The 23,302-nt window shown below is 43.0% G+C and overlaps 1 protein-coding gene across 2 annotated transcripts; it reads right to left on the bottom strand.

Annotated features, from left to right (window-relative positions):
* Positions 1 to 139: 139 nt before the first annotated feature.
* Positions 140 to 13,563, bottom strand: ENTPD6 (ectonucleoside triphosphate diphosphohydrolase 6). Of its 2 annotated transcripts, none has more exons than XM_071419735.1 (14): positions 13,445 to 13,563; positions 11,691 to 12,032; positions 10,359 to 10,435; positions 9,815 to 9,958; positions 9,325 to 9,400; positions 8,030 to 8,065; positions 6,778 to 6,866; positions 5,448 to 5,527; positions 4,441 to 4,505; positions 3,981 to 4,082; positions 3,383 to 3,523; positions 2,428 to 2,484; positions 1,745 to 1,857; positions 140 to 1,488 (listed from the first exon to the last, which is right to left on the bottom strand). In XM_071419735.1, the coding sequence occupies exons 2-14, from the start codon at positions 11,947 to 11,949 to the stop codon at positions 1,399 to 1,401; spliced, it is 1,329 nt and encodes a 442-aa protein (XP_071275836.1). In that variant the 5' UTR covers positions 11,950 to 12,032; positions 13,445 to 13,563; the 3' UTR covers positions 140 to 1,398. The 2 variants fall into 2 exon arrangements, with proteins under 2 accessions (XP_071275836.1, XP_071275913.1); XM_071419812.1 differs by having other exon boundaries at positions 13,356 to 13,508.
* Positions 13,564 to 23,302: the final 9,739 nt, after the last annotated feature.

Genomic DNA, 23,302 nt, shown 5'->3' with positions numbered 1-23,302 from the left:
GGGCCGAGGGGCACCGGGAGGGCCACTGGGGACCGCAGGGGCTGAGGGGCTGGGGCGGCACCGGAGCGCTTGGATGGCGGAGTGACTTCCATCCCACCCCCGTGCGGGCTCTGGCGGTAAAAGGCTCCTCACCACCACGTTCTGATTTCAAATTGGGGGTTTATTGTCGGCACCGCGAGGTTCAAGTGTCCCCACACAGCAGGTCACTGTGTCATGTACTGCTGCCCTGAGCCCATGAGTCAGGGCTCTCGGGGAAGCTGGACTCTTCTGCACCCCCAAAAGACCACTTGGGCCTTCTCTATACATTCATTAAATACATCACAAATTCACAGTTAGATTACAAATAACACAGCATATCTCCTCCTGCCCCTGTGATCACTCCCTGCCTGCATACCAGGCACTGTAGGAGTGGAGCACATCGGCTACCCTGCCCTGGCTCATTGCGATCACAATACATCCATGTAGCACAGATGTGTCTGCAGGAAAACTCACCCAAAATACCATGCAAATGCATTAATCCCCAGCCCTGCATCAACCTTGCCAGGGCACAAAAGTCTGCAATGTCCAGTAAGCCATGCTCAGGGTTTATTTTTGTGGCTGCATCTTGTTGCTCTATCTTCCTCTGATCAGCTCTAGAAGTGTCAAATCCATCATTATCCTTGTACCCAGCTTCCAGGCCTTGCTCATTCAGCAAATCTGATGTTGCCTTCCATCATCCACCTCCCAACAGCCAGGGAATCAACATTAGGCTTTGACCCTACAGGTACACAGGCTCCAACTCATGCCTCCAAGCCTATATCCAGTTCTAGAGTCTTCCTGAGCTTTTCTCCTTTGGCAACTGGAACACAGAGCTGTGACTTCCATGCTGCATTTCAAAGCTGCTGCCTGTCAGCAGCATAATGTGTAAATGCACCATTTTTGCACACACACAAGTTTACCTTCGAACACAGGAGTAGTAAAATAAAAATCATCACTGAAAACTGCTGACAAACAGGAAAAAAAACACCCTGAAATCAGGACAGTAAAGAGTTCCTTCTGGAGTGACCGTTCAGCAACTTCAGCACACGGTGAGCACATAGTACAGGCATATTCCAAAAAAGGTGTGTTTTTCTCATAGAGATCATAGATGTCCTGCAGAGTCCTGGTTCTCCTTCCAAAAGGATCAAGTTTTACATTAAGCTGATGGCACATGCTGTCAAATCAAGGCTTTTCCTTTACACTCTGCACTGTAAAAAAGAGCTAGCGATGGTGGGGGCTTGGCAGGGGCTGGGAGGAAAGTAGTGTAGTTCATGGTGATCTTCCAAAGGACTCTGGAAGCCAAAAGCACACCCTTCAACAGGGTCTCCCATGCTGGGCTTCCAAAAAAAGGAAATTCCAAAAAGTCACCTTCTAGGAGTGCTAGTACTGCAGTCTGTTCAGTGAGTCAATGTAATGGAAAGTGGCTCCCAATGCCCAGCTCGTTTCAACATTGTCAATTTTCCGGGCAAGCTGGACAAAAAAAAAAAACCAAAAACACAAGCAGAAAAGTTAAACCACATTTTTTTTTGGGAGAATCTGAAGCATGCAAGTGCTGATACAGTGCTGAAGATTATGACACACAGTTACCAGCATTGCGGGGAGAGTGTTGCTGCACCCACCATGTGTTGTAGCAAGAAGGTAAATCAAGAACCAAGCTCCTGGCAGGATGACTCCTGCCTTGGCACCCTCCTGCCCACTCCCCCCAGAAACCCTCTTTGAGCTTCACCTTAAAGCTTTGGCTCTTTGGGAAGCCCAGTTCCTGCAGCAGGAAGGTGATGTATGTGAGGTCCATGCAGAGAAAAGGGTTGTTTCCAGGGCTGATTTCCATGGTCTTACAAACTGAGAAGAAAGAAAACAGTGTCTGAATGCACATGTGGGCTCAGGTCTAACAACAGCCCCACTGTGAAACATCTCAAATGAATCCACAAAACAGCACTTGTCAGTGATGGAACCTGTTACAAGGGGCTGAAATGACATACACACATTAGGATAAGCACATAAACTTTGTAAGGAAGTCAAGACATTCTGTCTCTCCCCTAACAGCAGTTTCTTGTATCTCTCCAGGAAAAGAGCCTTTCTTCAATCTACTTCAATTCTTTGAATATCTGAGCAACCACAGGTGTGTTATCTTTCTTGAGCACCAGCACTTAACAAATGTTGACAAAACCAAATTAAAAAAAGCCCAACAATATAAAAGAAAAAGAAAAACTCAAAATAAAACCCACTGCAAAAGCAGAAGTGAATATAAAAATAGGTGAGATTTTCAGAAATAAGCAGAAATGTTGGTTAGATGCTATTTAGAGGGACTGAATATTTACTTAAAAGCATCAGGCTTCTTAGTGTGTCTCACATTTGCCACCTGGAATGAATTTACACACAATTACTAGTGTGTGTTTGTATTTTACTCACCATATTTAGCTGCAATTTCAAAGTCACTGACAGTTAAGCTTCCTCCTTTTTCTTTATCTAAAAGAAAAAAAAACAAACAGTTTTTTACGGTCTTTGTATAAAGGCAATTGTAGACTCAAATCATAAAAGTTGTTTAGAAATTAAACCTTGAGCCACTGAAATCAATGTCAAAATTCAGGCTGGTTTTAAAGTAAAAGAACATTTAAAAGATTCTCAATATAGATTCAAAAGCCTTGGTTTATAAGGAACCTTTAGCCTTGTTTCCTGCAGAAACAGAGCTTACAGACCATCTCACCTGATCCCCATTTCTCCACTGCCCTGTCCAGTGAACACCTGTGACCAGATCTGACAGGGCAGTGGTGCTCTGCAACACATTCAATCTGAAATTATTTGTAAAAAGAGAGTAGCTGAGATGGAAGGTGTGTTTGTCCAAACTAACTTGAGATCTCATTATCTGCTTTTTACCATTGAGTATGACAGCCTTTTGTACACAAGCACACCACTGGAAAAGAGATGTGATGCATTCTGAATGCATGTGGAAATATCTGAAAATCTTCATTCCATCAAAAGGTCAGTGGAGCAAACACACAGCCCAAATAATTTTTACTGCTTTACTGCTCAAGAAATTTGTTTATCATCATGAAGTTTTTTCTATTTCAGACTGTAGAGCTAATTGGGTAACAACCATTTCTGAAATTCAAGCTGTTTAAAAACTATTATCAGAGGCTGTAGGTCCTATTTCACAGGCCCATATCTTCTTTCACAGAAGAAACTTCTATATTATAGACAATAATATTGTCTATATTGTAGACAATAATATCAAGTCAATGCTGCACAGCAGTGTTAACAGACTAATTTCCATGACAGCTTAGCAAAGCATTGTGATGTGTGTAAGTGTTCCCACTGCTTCCATAACTTGCCATTTAAAATGAAATTAACTCAGAAGCAGACATACCTATGAGACCAGCCTCTGCTGCACAGTCATAGTAGTAGGAGAAAATGTAAAAGTCCAGGTCCTTCACTTCCCCAGCTCTATGAACTTTCTTGTAGAGCATCTTTGCCACTTTATTAGAACAAGACTCATACAGAGGCTCACCTGAAAGAAGACAAAAAAATCATATTACAGGCTGAGAGTTAAATATATATATAGACTTTATTTAGGATCTGCCAGGAAACAGGCACCTTTTTGCAAAATAGCAAAACTCTTCACAGAGAACTGAAATCTGAATCTTCTTCTAGAGGCAGACACCTACCATCCTCATGTTGGGACTATGTGATAGATCAGAGATGAACAACATCATTTGAAGCAGAAGGGTTTTGAAAGACCTATTCAAGGGCTGCTCAACTCCATCTGCATCATGTCTAGCAGCTTTACTGACTGGACAGACACATCATGGCACAAGACAAAGGAACTGCAGGATCTCTTTGACAGCACATCAAGAGAAGCCAGACAGAGCAGTAAACAGAGTCTGGTGTCTTTGAAAGAGGATGAGTGTGTATTTACTGTGCTAATAGCAGCTAACCTAGATAGCAAGAGTGATAAATCACTATACCTGCCTTCTGTCCTTTAATTTTGTACACTATCTCAGCGTGTTGCCATTCGGATTTGAAGCCAGGTGGTAAACAAGGGCTGATCAATTCCTCCCCTTCTCCTACTGCAGAAGTAAAACAAAGCCACATTAGGTAAAAACATAAAGAGTAAATTCAGATCCTTCATCCCCAGCCCTTCTCCATACTGTCCTGCAGCTTCAGCAAGGTCCCTCCACAGCCCAGTCACGGTTTGGATGTCCCATGCCACCCCCAACCTAGGGCTGGCAAGAAGCCAGGTCTCCTGGGAGCTGTCAGTGTCACCTCCTGCATTCATCTCAAATGCACCCAGCCATGGTGACAGGAGCCCACATGCCACTCAGGAACCTCAAGCCCAGTGGGAAGGGGATACACAGCTCCTCCCCCCACCACAGGACTACACACCCTGAGCTCAGAACCAGGATCTGAAGACTGCCCATAACTTACAGGGTTTTCCCTCAACTCCTCCCAAAATGGCAAGCCTTGCTGACATCAGCCCAAGTCCCAGGTAACTGCAAAGGGAGAAAAGCCTCTGTGAGCAACAGACATCCTTCCTTCCTCTGATACTCCACTGACAACCTAGCTGGGACATGCCAGTCTCCTCTTGACAGCCATGGTAATTAAAGTGGCTCAAGTCAGCAGCTCATGCACATGAGTGGAACAGTGTGACAGCCTGTTCTCATATTACCTTATCCAGAAGGATAATTTATCTTTGAAAAAGCTCAGGCAATAGCTGTCAGTTGTAATCTGGTTCTTGGAGAACTGGCAATGGCATTTCTCTAACTCCACCCCTAGTACCTCACTGGGTGCTCCTACCCTCCTCAAAGGCAGCACAGACACTTACATATAGAACTGATTTTCTGAGCCCAACCACACCCCACGGCAAACAGGGGTGGGAGGAAGCTGCTGGCCCAAAACACTGGGAGCAGAGAAGACAGTGAGGAAGAAGAAATAACAGAGACAAAGCATTATGAACTGACTGCAACCCCCATTCTCCATCTTCCTGTGCTGCTCAGTGGTCAGAAGGTATAAAAGTTGGAAGTGAAGCTGAGCCTGGGAAGGAGGGAGAGGTGGAGGGAAAGCATCTTTGATTTTGTTCTTATTTCTCATTATCTTACTGTTTAATTGGCAATAAATTAAATACTAAAAAATTAGACTAAAGTCAACTCTGTTTCACCCATGACAATAACTGGTGACCTCCCTGGCTATCTTCACCCATGAACTTTTTGTCCTATTTTCTTCCCCTGTCCTGTTAATAGAATGGAAGTGATAGAAGGACTTGGTGGGCACATGGTGGGCAGCCAAGGTTAATCCACCAAAATCACATGGCTCAAGTTTCTCTGCTTCTTCATGGTATTCATTTGCAAGGACCCCACTCCAGAAAAACACCTCAGTCTCCCTGGCTTCACAGAAAGCTTCCATCTGAGCACTGTGCCCTCTTTTCCACAACTAACCTGTATGAATACAGTTTGTAGGTGTGGTTAAACATCTGAAATGAAGTTGTGTGGCCAGATGGTGATGTCTGGAGAGTTGCCTGGAGGGAGAAAAAGATGTCACTGGCAGGTTTCTAGTTGTTTACCAGCCAGCAGCAAACATCAACAAGGTAATCTTCCAACACATTAGGAAAAAAGTGAAACAATCCTAGCATGATTCAGAGAGAAATGATGAATTTGCAAGGATTTCAATTTGACTGCTGATGCACAAGACAGCCACAAAACCTGGAGCTAAGAGTGTCTTCACATGACAGGGTTCAAACTGGTTATATTTGTGTCCACACCAATATGCTGTATAAAACAGTTACTTTCATTAAAAAGGAATCCTTACTCCAGCTCTTAACTGCTTTTGTCCAGAGCTCCAGCAACTGCCTCTTCACATGATCCCTACTACAGGAACTGTGTGCAAACTAATAGGCAGGCCAGGCACGCATTAACTTCCTACTCCAGTGAATTCATCTGTGAACTTGCACAAGCCAGAGGAAAAGCACATCCTTGTGCTTGCCAAGGAACAGAGCAAGGATCAGCCTGTGGTCTGAAGGAATGAAAGGGTAGCCTGTTCCCCAAGTGCATCAGCTCAGTAGGGTGTTTGTGGGGAGCAAAGCTCTGGCCACAGTGCTGCTCATATCTTAACTCCTTCTCTATCTCCAGAATTTCCACATCCTGGACCCTTCACATCCCTTGTCATTCTGCTGAAACAGTGCAATGTCTTGATTAGCCCAGCCTGGGACACTCCCTCTGCTTTTGTGCAGCTTTACTATGAGTGCTATCTCTGCTCAGGCCAGAGCCTTACAATAACAGAACCACAGAGCTTCAGAGAACAGCTGTAAATATGCCAGGAAGCTAAAATGGCATTCATTTGCAACTGAGTGAACTCAGGACAATCAGAAACAAGGATTGAGAAGGCACCTCACTGTGTTCTTAAACCCCAGTGCAGGCCATATGCTGGACTTGAATTCATTAAGAGCCTTGGTTTTTGTGCTCTTTGTTATAAGCTGTGCAAACTGAAAGTCAAGGATTCAGACATTCAGAACATGGTGTCCTCCACGAGATAAAGCAGCCCTGGCAGACTCACCACAAGCACCACTGACCCATGGAGCTGGATGAAGAGGATGGGCAAAGAGTTGTGAATGCCTCTGGGGCTGACTATAAAAAGGCACATATGACCAAGTCACAAGTGTGGCTTCACGTCACACTGACAAAACTCTTGCTCTGTTTCCAAGGGAAAGAAACCTGAGCAGTTACAGATTCCTGCAGCAGCATTTCCCAACAGTGTGCATGCTCACGTTACCTTGGTACGTGGAAGGAAGGTGATCTGTGTTGATCCACCACCCAAATCCAGCATCCCTACACTTCTCCTCTGTGGGTCATCTAGCCTGCCTGAAATGTGTGACAGAACAGAGAAAGCCATGGTGGGCACTGGGAAAAAAACTGGCTAGGAACAAAACCAGAAGTACAGTGGTAAGGAAAGAGAACAATCTAACTCTACTCTCAGCTTTCACACAGCACTAAATTACACTGTTTTCTACTGGGCACTGATTTTGGCTTTATCAGACCTGAAAATCTTAAAGTGACAAGAGTCTCTTACTTCTTCACTGGCTGTTCCTGCCCTAATCACAGCAGCTTTAGTTATTGCTTTCCTAAACACTTTGGATGCAAAGACCTTTTGCAAACTCTGCTCTGGTAACCACTTTGTAACACAGAGGAATGTGGTTGTCTTGGCCACCTCTCCCTGATCCCTTGGCAATATTTTGCAGATTCCTATGGCCAAAGGGATGACAGAGTGAAAAGAGCTGGCCTGAGAGACTCAGCTCTCTTGGAATTCTTCCTGCTGCCAGCCAAGACCTCTGGTCTCATTTAGATCTAGTTCTTTTCAGTTAGATCCTTCAAATGCACCCTTCTGACAAGGACAATTTGTGCCAAGTACCTGAGTCTACCTCATGATAGCTGATGTTTGAAGATCCCTGACCTTTCTGGTATTTCCTGGGAGCACAAAAAGCTCCAGAGCACACTGCCCCACATGCTGTGTGCTGATCAGAGCACTTGGATGGCAGAGTGCTTTATGTATTGTCAGAGAGGTCTTCAGCTCAGTTTTCTCTCTACTCTTCAGCTACCCTTTTCTCACTCAGCAGTGTAAACACCCGTGGCATTTCTGTGTTATAAATCTGTAAGGAAGTACCACAGCACTTTCTTTTACTCTCTGCAGCTGCCAAGCACATCTAGAATACTCATACAAAAAATTTAGCCCGAGTCACAGCAGGCTCTAAAAAGGAATAAAATGCTCTGGTACCCTAGAGGGAACTGAAAGAAAAGCTACATTAAACATCTAGGAAAAAGGATTAAACTCCTCACTCCATCAAGTAAATGGACAAAATCCTAATGACTTAAATAGGCCAAGCCAAAAGCAAACTGCTGACTTATTCTCAGAGCCTTCTTTCTCCCATTCCACCCCAATGAATGAGCAAATTCCACACAGGGGCAGAAAAGAGCAGGAATTTCACAGCATTGGTCATATCTTTATACACATGCTCATGTACACATACCTGTTAAAAAATTTATTGTGATCCAGGCTGAAATACCTAATAAGGAAAAGATTCAGAAGACACATGCTTAGATCATAACATTTAATTTTATCTAACAGCAGCAACAAGTAAGTCAAGCCATATTAGAAGGTTTCCAGAACTGTCAATGGCTGACAAACTCAAGATTAGGCTATTTGAACAAAGACAATGACCTTCTCTATCAGAGCTTATGTGATATTTGGGAGAGAAACCCCATGCATGAAATGCCTGGAGAACTCTGTATTTCACAGGTCAAAAACCTAGGCAGGAAGTCACAAAGGCTTCAGTCCTTAGCTAAAAGACAAAAAGATGACTGAAACTCACATTGTTCATTTTCTAGGAAAACATCCACGGTTGGCTTTTGTTTGATGTCAGGCACTCCACTTATCTTTATGAATACTAAGAATTTTCATCTTTCAGTGTTCTAATTTTGCCTGCTTTCCTCTAAGCAATTTTGTGAGCTATGCTGTTTTTGTCCTCTTCTTGTTTTAGAAACTGGTCCCCATAAATTAGGTGAACCAGTGACCTTATGTTAACAAATTCAAATATTTATTCATGTGGTTAAAACTCAAGGCATGCCAGAGAGCATGGCCTACTTCAATCCTTAGCTGAACCCAGGCTATCACTGCTATTACTGATTTTAAAACAAAAGAAAAAGAATATATTTCCTCCATTAAGCAGCAAGAACAGAAACTCATGAACAGCTTCAGCTATTTTGAAGCTTGGTTTCTGAGCAGATTAAAACACATTTCAACACTCAGTTACTTAAAATTTTGACATTCTGTCCTCAACATTTTTGGATCAACATGAACTTACTTCAGCATGTATTTTCTTCCCTATATAACATTTTTTTTTCAGATTGAACTCACATTCCCACTTGTTAGATGAGTTATAATTAACATTATGATCATCAAGTACATCCAGAAAGCTCTGATAAGCATTGTCAAGAGCAGAGTGGGGTAACCCAATTGTTGAAGACCATTTCAACAAGCAGATATTCAGAAATTTCTCCAAAAGTGCTGACTGCACAGTGGCTTTCTGATGATCCTACAGGAACTCCTCAACACTAAGAGCTTTCAAGATCAGGACAGAGCTCAGGACTTCAAATTGGAAAACAGTACACAAGATTTTTTTTGGCAGGCACTGCCTGTGGCTGCTTAAAAACTCTGCTTCTGTCAAACCTGCTGCTTATGGGTTCCCACTAGAGCAGGCAGGGACTTGTCACAGTGCAGAGGAATTTCCAGGACTGCAGAAAGAGTCTCCCTAAAGTTGCTTACCTTCATCAGTTCCATTCATTATCGACACGCAATTGTCCCTTACAAAGAAGGGCGAGGCCTGAAAAATCTCTTTCACCTGTAGTTCAAATAAAAGCTACATTCAGAGAAATACTTTTTCAAGCTTTTTAAAACCCCAGTTTTACACTACTACTCCTCTGCTTAGGCCAGATCCTGACTGCTGCTCACCACTTTGTTTGAAGTTCAAGAGTCCAACAAGCAGCAGCCTTTATGTGCTGGCCCTGCAGTTTGGTGCAGAAACAGGGATGGATGTGAGGGGTTTTCAAGCTTGAAGACTGCTCAGAAATGCCATTAACAAGGGATGGACATGGGTAGGGAAGGGAACCCCATTTGCTTTGTTGGAATTGGTATCATAGATAACATGGGAAAGGCAGGAGATGGACACCCTAGCTTGCAGGAATGTCCCAGGGTGCTGCATTTTTAACAGGAGCATGTTTTTTTGGAAAGCAAATGGAAAGCCAAGAGATAATACCTTTTCCAGCAACTTCTGAGCTTTCTCTCCTGGCAGCAACCGTAGGCCAGCTGTGGCTTTCAGGACCAGAGGAGTAAACTTCCACAGCTCCATAGGAACCTCCTTCTTTGCCACCTCCAGGAGCTCTTTTATTCCCTGGCCACTCTGTGAGGAAAGAATAAAAGACATGCTAAAAACTCTTTTGAAGGATCAAAAGGGTGATCAGAGCTATGATTCACTGTAAATGTCAAACAGAGACAAATTAATATCAAAAGGGGTCAAGAGAAGGTGCAGGACTCACTATCTCACCAGCATAAAGCCTAGTGGATATAATGGGAAATACTGAGCAACTGGTCCAAAACAAAGTCACTATTTCAAACAGGGAAACAGAACTCTGCCACAATTTTTTTGGCTACAAAAAGCTCAAAAGGCAGTATGACAAATTCTCAAAAAGCAAAGGCTTTCGTAAAACACTATGAGCTGGGTCTACATCTGGCTCTTAGGAGTCCCTAAATCCCTGCAAACCAGAAGGTAAGGGAGACAGGAAAGAAGTAACTGAAATTACCTTTTCAACATCATCAGCATATGCAGACAGACCTGGTTTCAGTGCTTTAAACGTCTCATGGGTTAATCTGGGAGTCTCTGTTCAAAAGCAGTATTCCAAAATAAGTAATGGTACAAATAAATTTGCATGCAGAAAAAGAAAACCATTAAAAAATTCCATTATTATGTGCTAATAGAAGTCAATTGAAGCCTCTGTCTAATGAACTATTATCAGCCACCTGACCTTTAAATACAGCCCTGGATGTGGAATTAGAACCTGAGAAAAGCACTTTTAAAGCCATGACTGGTTGTCAGGTGCTGCTGTCCACTATGCACATCAGTCACCAGATGGGTGCAAGCTCTCTTTGAGGCCTTACACCTGCCATGTGCAGCTTTTCAAACTGCACCTGCAAAAAAGACTTCTTGTTTCAGCCTACCCTGCTCTGGCTAAACTTGATTCCAGTGAAACCTAATGGAAGCTTTTCTCCTATTTTCAATGGCAGCAGAGGGATGCAGACTTCAGTACTTTGGAAAACTGCAGTACCTTGTATAAACCAGCAGTCCAGGCAACACTTACACTCCATTGATACATTCTGAAATTGTGTTTCAAATGAAGCAGGCAAGGAAGAAGCAAAAACTTGGAGATACAGGGAAAGAAGGAAATCCATGGACTGTTGTTTAACCTAAGGGGCCAATCCCACCATACACCACACTGCTAATCCTCAACACAGCCTTTAAATCACCCACTAACAGCACCCACACAGGCTCTGATCTTCAAGAGTTTCACAAAGGGGAGCTGACAACATACAAAAAATGGAGCTTAGTACTGCAGAGGAAAGCTGGAGCTTTCTTGTACACTTTGTCTCAGTTCTCCAAAGCAGTCCTGATGCAACATACAGCAATTTTAATAGAACTATTCGCAATTTTTGCTTTGTTTTGCAGTTTAAACCCAACACTGAAGCCAAGGATGCACTAAACCAGACACTGTAGAGAGAAGCAGCTCACTGCCAGGAACTGGAGACACCAAACAACCTAAAATTTTGGGGAAATTAGGCAGTTTGAATTTATAATTGTCTCTTCCACCAGTGTGATGAAAAACTGCCTTTCTTCAAGACAGTACTCTAAAAGTACAGCTGCTATTTACTTCATATTCTGACATTACAGCATTTTCTCCTTGTTGAACATTTTCATAATTTCATCCAAATACACATTACTGAATCATTTCATACCTCCTGACGGCTCTCTGGAAAGACCTGAAGCATGTATATTCAAGTAGACCCTAGAAAACTGTCATCAATAATCTCCTCCACAATTTATGGAAGACTTAATCTGTCATGCAATGAGCAGGACATACCTCTTGGCTGCTGAGCAAATTTAAATATATGGATGCGAGTTCCCGTGCTTCCCGCGTCAAACATAATTCCATAAAAGACAGAGAGGTCTGTGGTCACTGCCTGATGGGTCAGTTTATCTCCTCTGCTTTCAGCAACTCCTTCTGTGGCTCCCACAAACGGTTTGGAGCCCAAGTGCCATTTTACATATGCAACATAAACAGCTATGCATGTCAAAATCCCAAAAGCGAAGAAGCGCTTTGATATCTTCATGGCTTCCATTTAATGGGATGTTTTGTTTCTTCCCTTTATCAAGTGGTCTGTTCCTTGTCCTTCATGCAGAACAGCTGGTTCCCACATCACTCCTACATCCAACAGAAGAGAAAGGATCTGTTTTATTTCACCAACCTGAGAGAGGGATCTAAAAGTATGATGCCCACGACACTGGACCCTACTTTCCCAATGAACAGAAGGAAAGCAACCTCCTTCAGCACCTCTTCCAGCCCCACAGCTCACTTTAAGGCATGGAGCAGCACAAATCTGCTTTTCCCCCATTTCTACAGAGGCCAAATAAGGCACAAAATAAGGAGGGTTCAGAGAAGCTATGTACAGTGACTAAGGTGGGAGGGAACCTCATCCAACATCCTGCTCACGGCAGGGACCCTCCATATCCAAGAGCATTCTGAAAACCTCTGAGGATGAATATTCCACAGCTTCTCTGGGCAGTTATCTTTGTTAGTTCCTGGATGGTGAGGGAGGCCCCAGAAGACTGGACAAGGACAACTTAAAATCAACTTTGAATGGCAAGATGCAAAGATCCAGGGAATTGAGTGCCCTCCTCCCCAATCACCAACACCAGGAAAGAAACCACAGCAAAGCACAACCCACAAAATCTACAAGCCCTCACACAGCATCATTCAGATGATTAAAAAGCAGTTCAGTGGTAATTTATGGGGAGAAAAATTACATACAGTTTTTCCTTTTTTGACAGAGTAATGAAGAGAAAGGAAAACAATTGATGAAGGTGAGTTAAACAAGGTTTTTTACACATATGTAACCTCTTGATGAGAATTCAGGAAGGTGTGAAGGGGAGGAACTTAAAATCAAAGTGATTACAGAGTATTTCCAAAAACAGGTAAGACAACATTTCCTAAAAATGGAGGAAAACAAAATCACAGGCACATATACACATAAAGAATGGATCAGCTTAAGGGAAAGGGAACTGTAGATTATCATGACACAGAAATCAGGAAGACGGCATTGCAAGAAAATTAAAAAATCAAATTGCAGTTAAAAAAAAAAATTAATTGCAGGTAAATTAAAAATCTTCCTGGCTTCTACCAGCAGGCAGATGCCAATCGCTGCGGCTCTGTGGGGCGATCGGTGCCGGGAAGGCCTCGGCTGCAGCCACAGCAGAGCTAAATGTCACAAGGGGGAGAAAAGCAGCAGGGACCGGCGGATCCTTCCAGGAGACACGAGAGAGGCTGGAAAATGAGGAGGCTCAGCAGCCTGGAAGCGCCAACCCCGCTTGCCTGGAGAGAACCGCGACCGTCCCTTCCCCGCCTTTGTCAGGGGACGCCACGATTTGCTGCGAGGGAGAAGCTTCCCGCTGGCGCCCCGGAGCCGGGAATGCAGCCGGGAGCCCGGCCCAACCCACCCCGCGGGGTGCCCCTCGCTGACACACAGACCTCTGTCCCTCTGTCCCACTGTCCCGCCGCCCGCACTTCCTTCTTCCTCCCGGCTCCCTCTTCCGTCCCTCCCTCCTTCCCAAACTCACGCCGCCCCCGCCGGCCCCGCCATGGCGCCGCCGCCGCCCGGCTCGCGGGCGGCCCCGCCCGCACGGCGCAGGCGCGAGGCCGGCGCGCGGCCCCCGTGAGGGGGCGGCCCCACGAGCGGCCGAGCCCCTCGGTGCCGAGGGCTCCGCGGAAACGCCCTTAAAAAAACAAACGAAATAAATAAAAAAAGGTGAAATGCCGCAAGGTCAGAAAGGTGTGGAGAAACAATGTCGGAAAATGTAGAATGTGTCAGGAGTGTCTCGAATCAGGTGGTAGTTTGTGACCGTGTTCGCGGGGATCTTAGGTTGAGGGAAGAGACGACGATCTGACTCCCATGTTTCAGAAGGCTTGATTTATTATTTTATGCTATATATTACATTAAAACTATACTAAAAGAATAGACGAAAGGATTTCATCAGAAGGCCAGCTAAGAATAGAATAAGAAGGAATGATAACAAAGGTTTGTGGCTCAGACACTCTGTCCGAGCCAGCTGGGCTGTGATTGACGATTACATAGAAACAACCAACATGGGCAAATCAAAGATCCACCTGTTGCATTCTACAGCAGCAGATAATCAATGTTTACATCTTGTTCCTGAGGCCTCTCAGCTTCTCAGGAGGAAAAATCCTATGGAAAGGATTTTTCATAAAAGATGTCTGTGACAGTAGTTAACGTCACTTGGTCAAGGACACTGTGGAGCTAAAAAGCTTTAAGGATGAGGTACATCATTAAGATGTTGATGTATCCATTGCCAACTTGGTGAAACACGCAAGGTCCACCTATCCTATAGGTGAAATGTGTTCGTTATAGTTGTGAGAAACGCTAATCACTTGTTTTTAAAATTTTAAAAGTTTAATAGTAATGAAATGGTTATAAAAATAGTAATACAATTAGAGTAATAATAATTTGGACAATATGAATTAGGACAATATGAGACAACAGAAACAAAGAGTTACGGACGGTCCAGGTACCTCTTTCTGGGTAGCATAAGCCCAAAAAAGGACACATGTTAACAGAGGATTAACCTCTAAAAACAACAGCCTGTTGCATATTCACACATCTCATACATGATGCATAAATTCTATTCAAATACAGGATTCTGTCTGGTCATCGTCAGCTTCTTCATAATTGTCAACTTCTTCATAATCTTAACAACGTCGTTCTGCCCAAGCAAAGCGAGAAGAAGTTCGTTTCTCCTGATAATGGAGCAATAAATTCTCTTTCTCTGAAAGATTTAAGTGTCTTGTGACTGCTATCTCAGTGCAAATCCTTTTTTTAGAAAAAAAGTATCTTACATAGCATAGTTTCTATTTTAACATTTTGTTATAACTTAAAACTATATTTAACACACTACTTAAGAAAATTAATGCAGCATTACTTTCTGACAACACATAATATTCATTTTAATATTTGCAAAAAGCCAATAATAAAACACACATTTTTCACATAGTACTAAAAAAGCATGCCTGTGGGTCAAAAATGTTGGCCAGGTGAAAACCCTTCCCCTGAGCATGTATGGAAATTATGTAGGTCACATAGTTTGTATGATTATTACTAACCAGTCCTAATAAAGGGGCAGTACTGCCTTAGTTTAAGACAATTTAAGAGGTGGATGCTCTAAATGAGTTATCTCCCTTTAGTTTTAGTTGATGCTCTTCCACCAATAAGGAATGAATACAAATAGATGTAAGTGAAAAAAAAATGAGTTTACCAACAAGTGAAACAGAACAGGCAAAAATAAAAAAAAAAGACCCAAACAAACCAGTAAATAACCACTGGAAACAGAATTGCTAAATCTCACTAACCCCTCATGAACAAAGACTTTAAAAGGGCCCGTGGCACTTCCCACCTTGATTCTCTTCTCTGGTTGCAGGGTCTTAGACACAATAACAATTTGGGGGGCACAGAAAGATATGGAATACAGTAAAATTTTGGGTTGCCCTAAACATGTACTTGGGGAGGTTACTAGTACTAAATATCTGTGTATAAATAATGGCCTGGTATTGGTTTCTCTGGGTCTGGATTGAAGGCACTGGAGACAGTAGTTCATGTTCAGACTCAGGTGTTTATTATTTATTATCAGTAAAACAGTCTCACAACCATGAGTTCGGCAGCTTTTCGTTAGCAAGGCACAAAATGGCAAACAATCTCTTGTTCCAAGGTCTTTTAAGACTAAACTATCCAATTAAGAGCTGACATCTGGATTATTTTCCCTTTTAACCCAATAACTGATCCTTGGAGGCCCACAATGAGGACTTTTCTGCCCAATTACAAAACATCACCCAAGCCCATGAAGAAGAAGGAAGAAGAATCATGAAGAAGAAACCCAGGATGACACCCTGTGCCCTCCATCTTGCTTCCATCCACAACATACTAAAAACCCCAAGACCTAAATTCCTCACCCAAGTGATATACCCACACTGCTCTCTATAATCTATTTCACACTTTTGTGGATTCCAGTCTATCTTGAAGTCTAGGAAACTTTCTCCATGAATGAGGGTCAAAGTCAGTGCTCCCCTGGGGGTCAGGGCACCCCAGAGCAGACAGAGAAATATTCCCAGCCTGGAAATTCCTGAGGGGCATCCTTGGTTTGTAGAACACCACCAATCATCTGCACTTGTGCACCTCTGAAACAAATAATCAGGTGTGTGTCCTCAGTGTGTAACTGTTGGCTTGTCACTGGGTGATAAATCTGATTTTTGTGGACAGTAACAGAATTGGTGCTCAAGGTGAGGGGGGACAGAGCAGAGTGAGGCCTCTGTGGATGGTGGCAGAGGCCCCATGGCCCAGGGATAATGCCACCAGGAGATGGCTGGCAGGGCTGCTGGGCATCCTCTGCACCCCAGTGAGAACCAGCCCTCCCAGGAGCTCTTGTCCTGCAAGTTTGGGCTGGGTCTGAGGCAGGGAGTGTGGGTAGATGTGAGCAAAGGATGCCCTTGAGTAGTTGCTTCGTACCTTTCTCCATACCTCATGTACAAAGAATTAATTTTTTTTTTTAAAGATTTGTGGCTCTTCCATGATGTGATTGCAACAGAATCTATGTTAAGTTTCTCTGGTGGTTTATAAGCAAGACCCTGCTGGTGTGGTTTCACCACAGAAACATGAGTCTGCCAGCTGCTGGAGAAAAAAAGACATCTGAGAATGCTCTGCTAATTCCCATAGGTGTCAGTCCCAAGATTGCTGTTGTGGCATTCCTGCCAGTCACAGCATCTCAGGAGCTGCAAACCCATCAGGGAGAAGACAGACAGGAGAACCTCAGGAAAGATGAGGCTTGACTGCTGGGTGAATGCCCTTTATCTCCCAGACTGAGGGGAGGATGATCACAGTCACAGCTGGGCATGGTCGCTGGTCTTGGTGTGTCTGTAGCATGGCATCATCACCTTGTTCTGCCCCAAAATATAAAATGTTGACAGATTATAAACGATTTTTTATGGTTCTTTTTTTAATGGTTCATGGCAGGTGTAGCTCAGTGATATCTAGTGGCAGTGTGAAGGTAAATTCAATGCAAATAAGCTGGTTTTCAGTTAGCTTTGTTCTGAGTGGTGGTCTTTTGGTAAACAGCAAAAAAATGGGGATAGAAAGTAAAGATACTACAAGTTTTGGGCTAGGGAGCTACTCAGGTTTGGAGTTGTCCTTCAAAGTAAAAGACTAGGGAGGCCCATCTCAAATTCTGTGGGTGTCACTGGGATTTTGGGCTGCTGTGAAAACCCACCCAGAAGCAAGTTTCCTGAAACCTAGAGCAGGACTTGAGGCCTTTCTGTTTAGAAACACACAGTCATCTGAACTCATCACAACAGAGAGCCTGCTACATCAACAGCCTGTTTCTTCTTCCAGGTTGCAAGAAAACAGGAATACTTCTGGAGGGTTATTACTCAGGGTGAAGGACTACTTGCCTTTTTTTCCTTCAAGACAGAAGATTCCAGTGATACCAGTATCGTTTTCCTTAGCAAAATATTTTTTTTTTCAATCCTAAATAAAGAAATGGTCCTGTCACCGATTGCTAGGTCAGCAAAAGAGGGGTTTTTTTCCCTTTTCACGAGGGAAGGCAGATCTCGGGAGGTGAGGCCCTTGAGGAAAAGCAGGTCAAGGCCAGCAGAGAGCAGCATTTTGTCAGGAACGCCATTTCCCCAGGGACAGGGGCAAAATAGTACAGTATTTATTTCTCTTAGTTGAAATTGAAATATCTTGCATATATGTTCATAAAGAGTGCTGCAGTTAGGATTAGAGATTCCAAAAAAAATGGGAATGTAATACTGAGGGTTTTTTTTTTCCATCCTCCTGTGAGAAACATTACTTATGTGCATGGGAACAATTCTCAGGCTATTTGTGGAAACCCTTTTCCCTCAGCTGTGGACCTGGGATGAAGTGTAGGTGATTTAAACAGTTTTGGAACCATTCCTGAAACTGTGTCACACACAGTACTGTGGTCATTGTTAGAATTAAGCCACACAGTCTGAGATTTGTAACAAATTTTTAAGTATGATATCTACATTTTGTACACATTCTTTATACTTGTACATTTAGATTCATAGCTTGGTGTATTATATATATCAAACCTGAGGTAGAATGCAGATTATTGGGAAGGAGTTTGGGAACCATTTGGGATATTATCTCTGTCACTCCCATGTTATAAGAATAATTGTTTTGGAAGTCTGAATGAGAATTAATAAACAGGGATGAAAGACAAATTGTATAGATAGAAGAATCTGTATAATTAAAAGGTTGTCTCACCAATTTGGTCACGACTCTTGTGAACAGTAACAAGATTATGCTGTACTGTAAGTACAAGGTCAGTGTTTTTGGCACAGTGTGCCCATGAACTGCATGTGGTTGGCAGGTTGTGCAAGCCAAATCCCACTGAATGATCCATGTCCCTACATCCTCAGAGAGGCACAGGGGTGTTCAACCAGCTGATGTGTACCCAGCAAGAGAGTTGGTCTCCTGCAGTACTTGGAAATACTAAGGAGAAGGAACAACAACTAAACACGTAGCTCAAATTTCCATTCAGGTTCCATCTTCTCCCTTCATCTCAAAGGACAAATTATCCTCGTGCTGACCTGTAGCAGAAAAGTGTGATGCTCATTGAACCCTGAACATTAAATTTGTCTTCTTGCTGCAAACCTTTCATGTGTAGCTTTTTCTGTGGCCATCTATCACCACATCCTCCCCATCCTCCAGAGAAGGACAGGTAGTTCTGAGGTGCTGTCACCTACCTGAAACCCCACACAGCACCTGCTGCTCTCTGATGCCCTCCACTGTGGTTCTTTCATCATTCCTTCCCAAAACTCCTAGCAAGGCAGGACTTGGCATGTACTGCAACTTCTCTGCAGCTGCATCTGTCCCTGGCCAAGAGGGTCATGATCAAACATACCAGACAAATGCTGAGTTACCGTTTCCTTTCCTATGGAGGAAGCATAAATAACATATTTCTCTACCTCCTCTCTGGATACCCATCAGTTTTTGACATAGTCATAGAAATGAAATACCTTTGAGACATTTATGCTTCTGGCAATTTTGGCTGAAAGTAGTAACTGGTCCAATATTTTGGAGGGGCAGTTCTGTGCTTGTATCATAGGGGGTGTCTCCCAGGGGATGCTGCTGATGTTTTCCTTGATGGTTGTGGCTATAGTGCCACAAACCAGAAAAACTGAGGAGGAGGTCTCTGCTGTTCCTTACTGCTGCTCACAAACCATGTGCAGAAATGAACTGTAACTTTGGAAATGCTGCCTCAACGTGGTCTTTTTGGTGCCCTACAGGCTGAAGTTCCTCATAAATTTATCATGACCTACATAATTGACCTATATTATGCGTCTGTTTGTTAAATAGATTGCACTAATTATAAACATGAATGGGGATGGCTTAGCAGTTAGTTATTTATTCTGAGGTGTGTGCCTGCTGTCTGAAATGATGTACAGGAGGATCATTGCCAGATTTTCCTCCTTGGCCTCTCCATATTTGACATGCACTATGGACTGTGGTAATAAGCCTTGAATAGATTCTGCTTTCAGAGGGGAAAAAAAAGGAAAATTGTTTTTATTGCTTTTCTAAGTAAGGGGATGTATGCAAGATACTCCAACAGGTCTGTATGCAAGAAGATTATTAATGAGGGAGAAAACACAACACAGCAAAATTTTCAAGCCCTTGATTTGTAGGGCAGTGGGTAGGGGCTGAGTGTGCTTTGCACTTTGGTCACTTTTTGGAGACCTTTCTAGGCTGGGAAGCAGCATTACTACACCTTGCTGACAGCTGAGTGTTTTATAATGAATGGGTCCATTTCTCCTTGGGCTTGTGCCTCACTTGCAGGCTGCTGGAGCTGATTGAAACCCAGGGTGCCGTTGAAATGTGGTGAGTTTAGTGCAACTGCACCTGCTCCCAGCGAGGATGAATTTTGCTTTTAACGTTTCAGACCGACATCCGAAGCCTGGCTGATTTGCCTCTAGGGGCAGATTTGGATCAGGGTTTTCAAGCAGATGTCTGCTGCCACAGACCCCCTCGCTTGTGTTAGCGACGCTGTCAGGCGGTTTCCACTGCCGTGTCCTCATTCAGACAGACAGGGTGCGCTGAGTGTAATCTAATTAAGGAGAATTCCCCAGATTTTTGTTTTGTGTCTGCTATCACTGTGGTTTTAACTTCTCCAAATTCACCATAAATGCACCCATCTGTGGGCTGTCACATAGCACTGACTGCAAGGAGCTGGTTTTGGAGGAAAAAATTAGGTGGGGAGGATGAAAAAAGTGAAAATAAATTGCTGCCATTTTTAACTGTTTGCAATTTCAGAAACTCGTGTTTCATGTTGGGGATGAATTTCCAGGCAGTCAAAAATATATGTTTTACCAGTGGGTTGGTGGGCAAAGTGTTTGTTGAAATATACTTATTATTAATTTGGTAGGGTGGTTGTTGAGTGGCACAGGTCTGTCTGTTGGAATAGACATGGCTTGAACAAAAAGATTTTAATGATCTTGTCATAATCTTGGAGTCAATTGTGAATATTCTGAGGGAGAAGGAAGTAATTTCTTTCCTTATCATTCTGCTTCCTCTGCAGAAGATTGATCCCAACCTCTTCTACAGAGCTTTTAAAAGCTATTACTGGCTTATGTATTATGCTAAGGTTCAGCTTTTGATAAAAATGCTCTGATTTAAAAAAACAAAACAAAACAAAACTTTTTGAACATGATATTTGAAACCTAGAATAATTTAGCTTTGAGTTGACTTCTTAAGGTTCCCATGCTCCAAAGAGGGCCATATTTCATGTTTGATTGGGTTGCTCAAAGCCTTGTCCAGCTGAGTACCTCCAAGGATGGAGACTCCTGGGGCCCTGTCCCAGGACTAAGCCACCCATAGTGTGAAATATGTTGTGTGATACCTAACAGGAACTTGCCATGTTCTAGTTTGGGACCTTCACTTCTCATGCTGTCACTAAAGATCTCTGGGAAAAGCCTCCCTTATTATTCAGCTGCCAGTTATATTATGACTACAGACACTAGTCCTGGGATTTTGGAAATGATTTGCATCTTCAGATGATTACTTGTTTTCACACTGTTTAGTTTCATGATGAATTTTCTGTGTGAGTCTTGTGATATTTTCAATGACTATTATGTAAAGCATGTCAGAAGCAATTTAAAGTCATTATGAAAAACAGAAAACTGAAAGTGTCTGTCTTTCCTTAATATTCATAATATTCCATTGCTTGATACGTGTAGAAATCGAAATAGGGAAATACAGCTGGCTGCCAATTCTCTCCTATGTATATAATCCATTTTCTTCTTCGTTGAGTGTTGCTTCTTGTGTCCTAAAAAACAATTTTGAAGGTGAGTCTCCTGCCTTGAGACATTTTTGGGGGTGCTTGGCTGTCCCACTGCCCCTTGAGGATGAGTTTACTTGTCTCAGTCCTCCATTTGGAATTGCATTGTATATTAACAATAGATGCTTAGAATCTCATAAGGGACAATGATCCTAAAAGTTGCTTTTTGCTCTAGAAAGATATGTACCTGTCATTTGTTAGGAGGTGTCTAAAGTTCTGTATGTGAAATAATCATTGTACACCTATTCTCTGTTAGTTTTTCCATGTCTTGCACCAACTACTGACAAATAAATATTAGTGATAGCCCCTTCAATCATCCATGCTTCAGGAGCTGCAGGACTGCTCTCCAGTATTTCTAAGCTTCCTTGAAGAATCAAACTAATTTTCAGTAGTTCAGTTCCTGTAAATGCATGTATTTTCCAGTGCTCCAGTGATAAATTCACTAAAGCAGCAGTGATGATGCTCAGAGAAGTAAACATTGGAAATGTTTACTGCACTTTTAGGAGCACCCACCCTGTCCACTCAGAAATGCAGACACCAAAATCCATTGATTGCTTTTGAATATAAAGTGCAGTTCATTGTGCTACATTTGTTTTCTCAGTAAATAGTGTCACCTATTGTTGCCCTGTTTTTTTAAGATTTTCTAAGCCTTCTGATGTTTACATTCTTATAACAAATTTACTCACACACTTTATGTAAATAACTTATTGTTTTGCATTCTTTTATGAAAGAAAATAAATTTAATGAACTGTTAGTTTGTCCAGTGTCATTGGAGAGCTGGCACTTTCACCCTCCAATCCACTGTCACTTTTGGAAATTTATAAATGTTAGATTCAAAAATTACAAAGTCCCTTTTACCTTAAAAAGAGCGGCATGTCCGTGTCATGTTATTTCATGTCCTAAAGTAACAACCTATCTGTCTTCTATCATAACTTATCAAAATAAGTCTCTTCTTGCAAAATGTTATCTCAGTCTCCCTGATGAGCTCAGTTACTTTGATACTGTGATGCAGAAAAATGATGCTGCAAGATTTCCATTTCTTTCCAGAAGGAAAAGACTTTGATGTCAGTCACCTGTGTGCTGGTTTGAGCCACCTTCAGGCTCAACATGAAGCAGAAACTGTGCATTTTTTGGAAAATGAATAACTGAAACAATCTCTACTTTTTAGTAGAGTGTATAACCACAGTTGTCTGGAAAGGTGATGCTTTAACAAGTTAAAATATTTTAGTTGCATATCTCTGTAAATTTGTAAAAGATATTTTTTGGTTCAGCTAACAAATTGTAAATCTCATCAGTAGTGAAATAGTAGTTGAAATGCCCTAGAGGGACCCATTTCTGAAATATTCACAGCATTGTTTTTGGTGAATGGCTGGTTTTCAGGCAGTCTGCCTGCTGAGCCCTGCTTCAGAAAGCAGTGGCAGGGAAGATGGCCCAGCAGAGCAGGCAGGTGTCCTGTGTGCAACCACAGAGCTGGCCTGGAGGGGACTGCTCAGCCCCAGGGAGATGGGAGAGGCTGGCTTACAGCAAAGTTTGTGAGAACAGAGAGAGCTCATCATTTCCACACTCTGTTTGTAACCAAAGCCAGACACTGGAGAGGGTAGGGTGGGAAACAAGGCCTTCATCCCTGCTGGTGTGGGCTTGAGGTCTGGGTCACATCAGAGCTACCAGGGAAGCAGAGCACAGCCAAACCGAGGACTTTCCCAGAAGCAGCAGAGCTTGCTTGTGTTAGGGACCACTGCCAGAGGAGCTCAGCAGAAACCTGCTCAGTAAATGCACTGGCTGGCCTTCTGCAGCCAGAGGGGCCAGCCCTTCCTGGGGACAATTCAGCCCCGAGGGATGGTGGAATCAAGTGCTAAATTTCCCCTTGTGCTCCTGGAGTAAAGGGAAACGCATTGGAGTTGATCTGGGGCCAGCCGTTTGCCCACCACCCATGAAAACCACTCGCTTATCCTCATGAATAACAGGGGTTTGAATTTACCAAGCCAAGTGATGGACCCTCCAGCCTGCTATTCATTACTCCAATTAACAATCAGTTGCCTGAAAAATGGGCCAATCTGT

The sequence above is a fragment of the Agelaius tricolor genome, unplaced genomic scaffold (genome assembly GCF_023055355.1).
Source record: "Agelaius tricolor isolate 1412-34295 unplaced genomic scaffold, bAgeTri1.0.p SCAF_1, whole genome shotgun sequence".
Lineage (NCBI taxonomy): Eukaryota > Metazoa > Chordata > Aves > Passeriformes > Icteridae > Agelaius > Agelaius tricolor.
Note: the sequence above shows the minus strand (reverse complement) of the source record. Positions and strands in the feature narration are given on the sequence as shown.

Bases quoted from the DNA above. Each gene is read 5' to 3' on its own strand.
- ENTPD6 (XM_071419735.1), bottom strand. From the start codon at position 11,949: ATGGAAGCCATGAAGATATCAAAGCGCTTCTTCGCTTTTGGGATTTTG. The intron at 8,066-9,324 runs GTAAGCAACTTT...TTTCCTTATTAG, and splicing joins AATGAATGGAACTGATGAAG to GTATTTCAGCCTGGATCACA. The intron at 5,528-6,777 runs GTAACGTGAGCA...TTCTCCCTCCAG, and splicing joins CCTTCCTTCCACGTACCAAG to GCAACTCTCCAGACATCACC.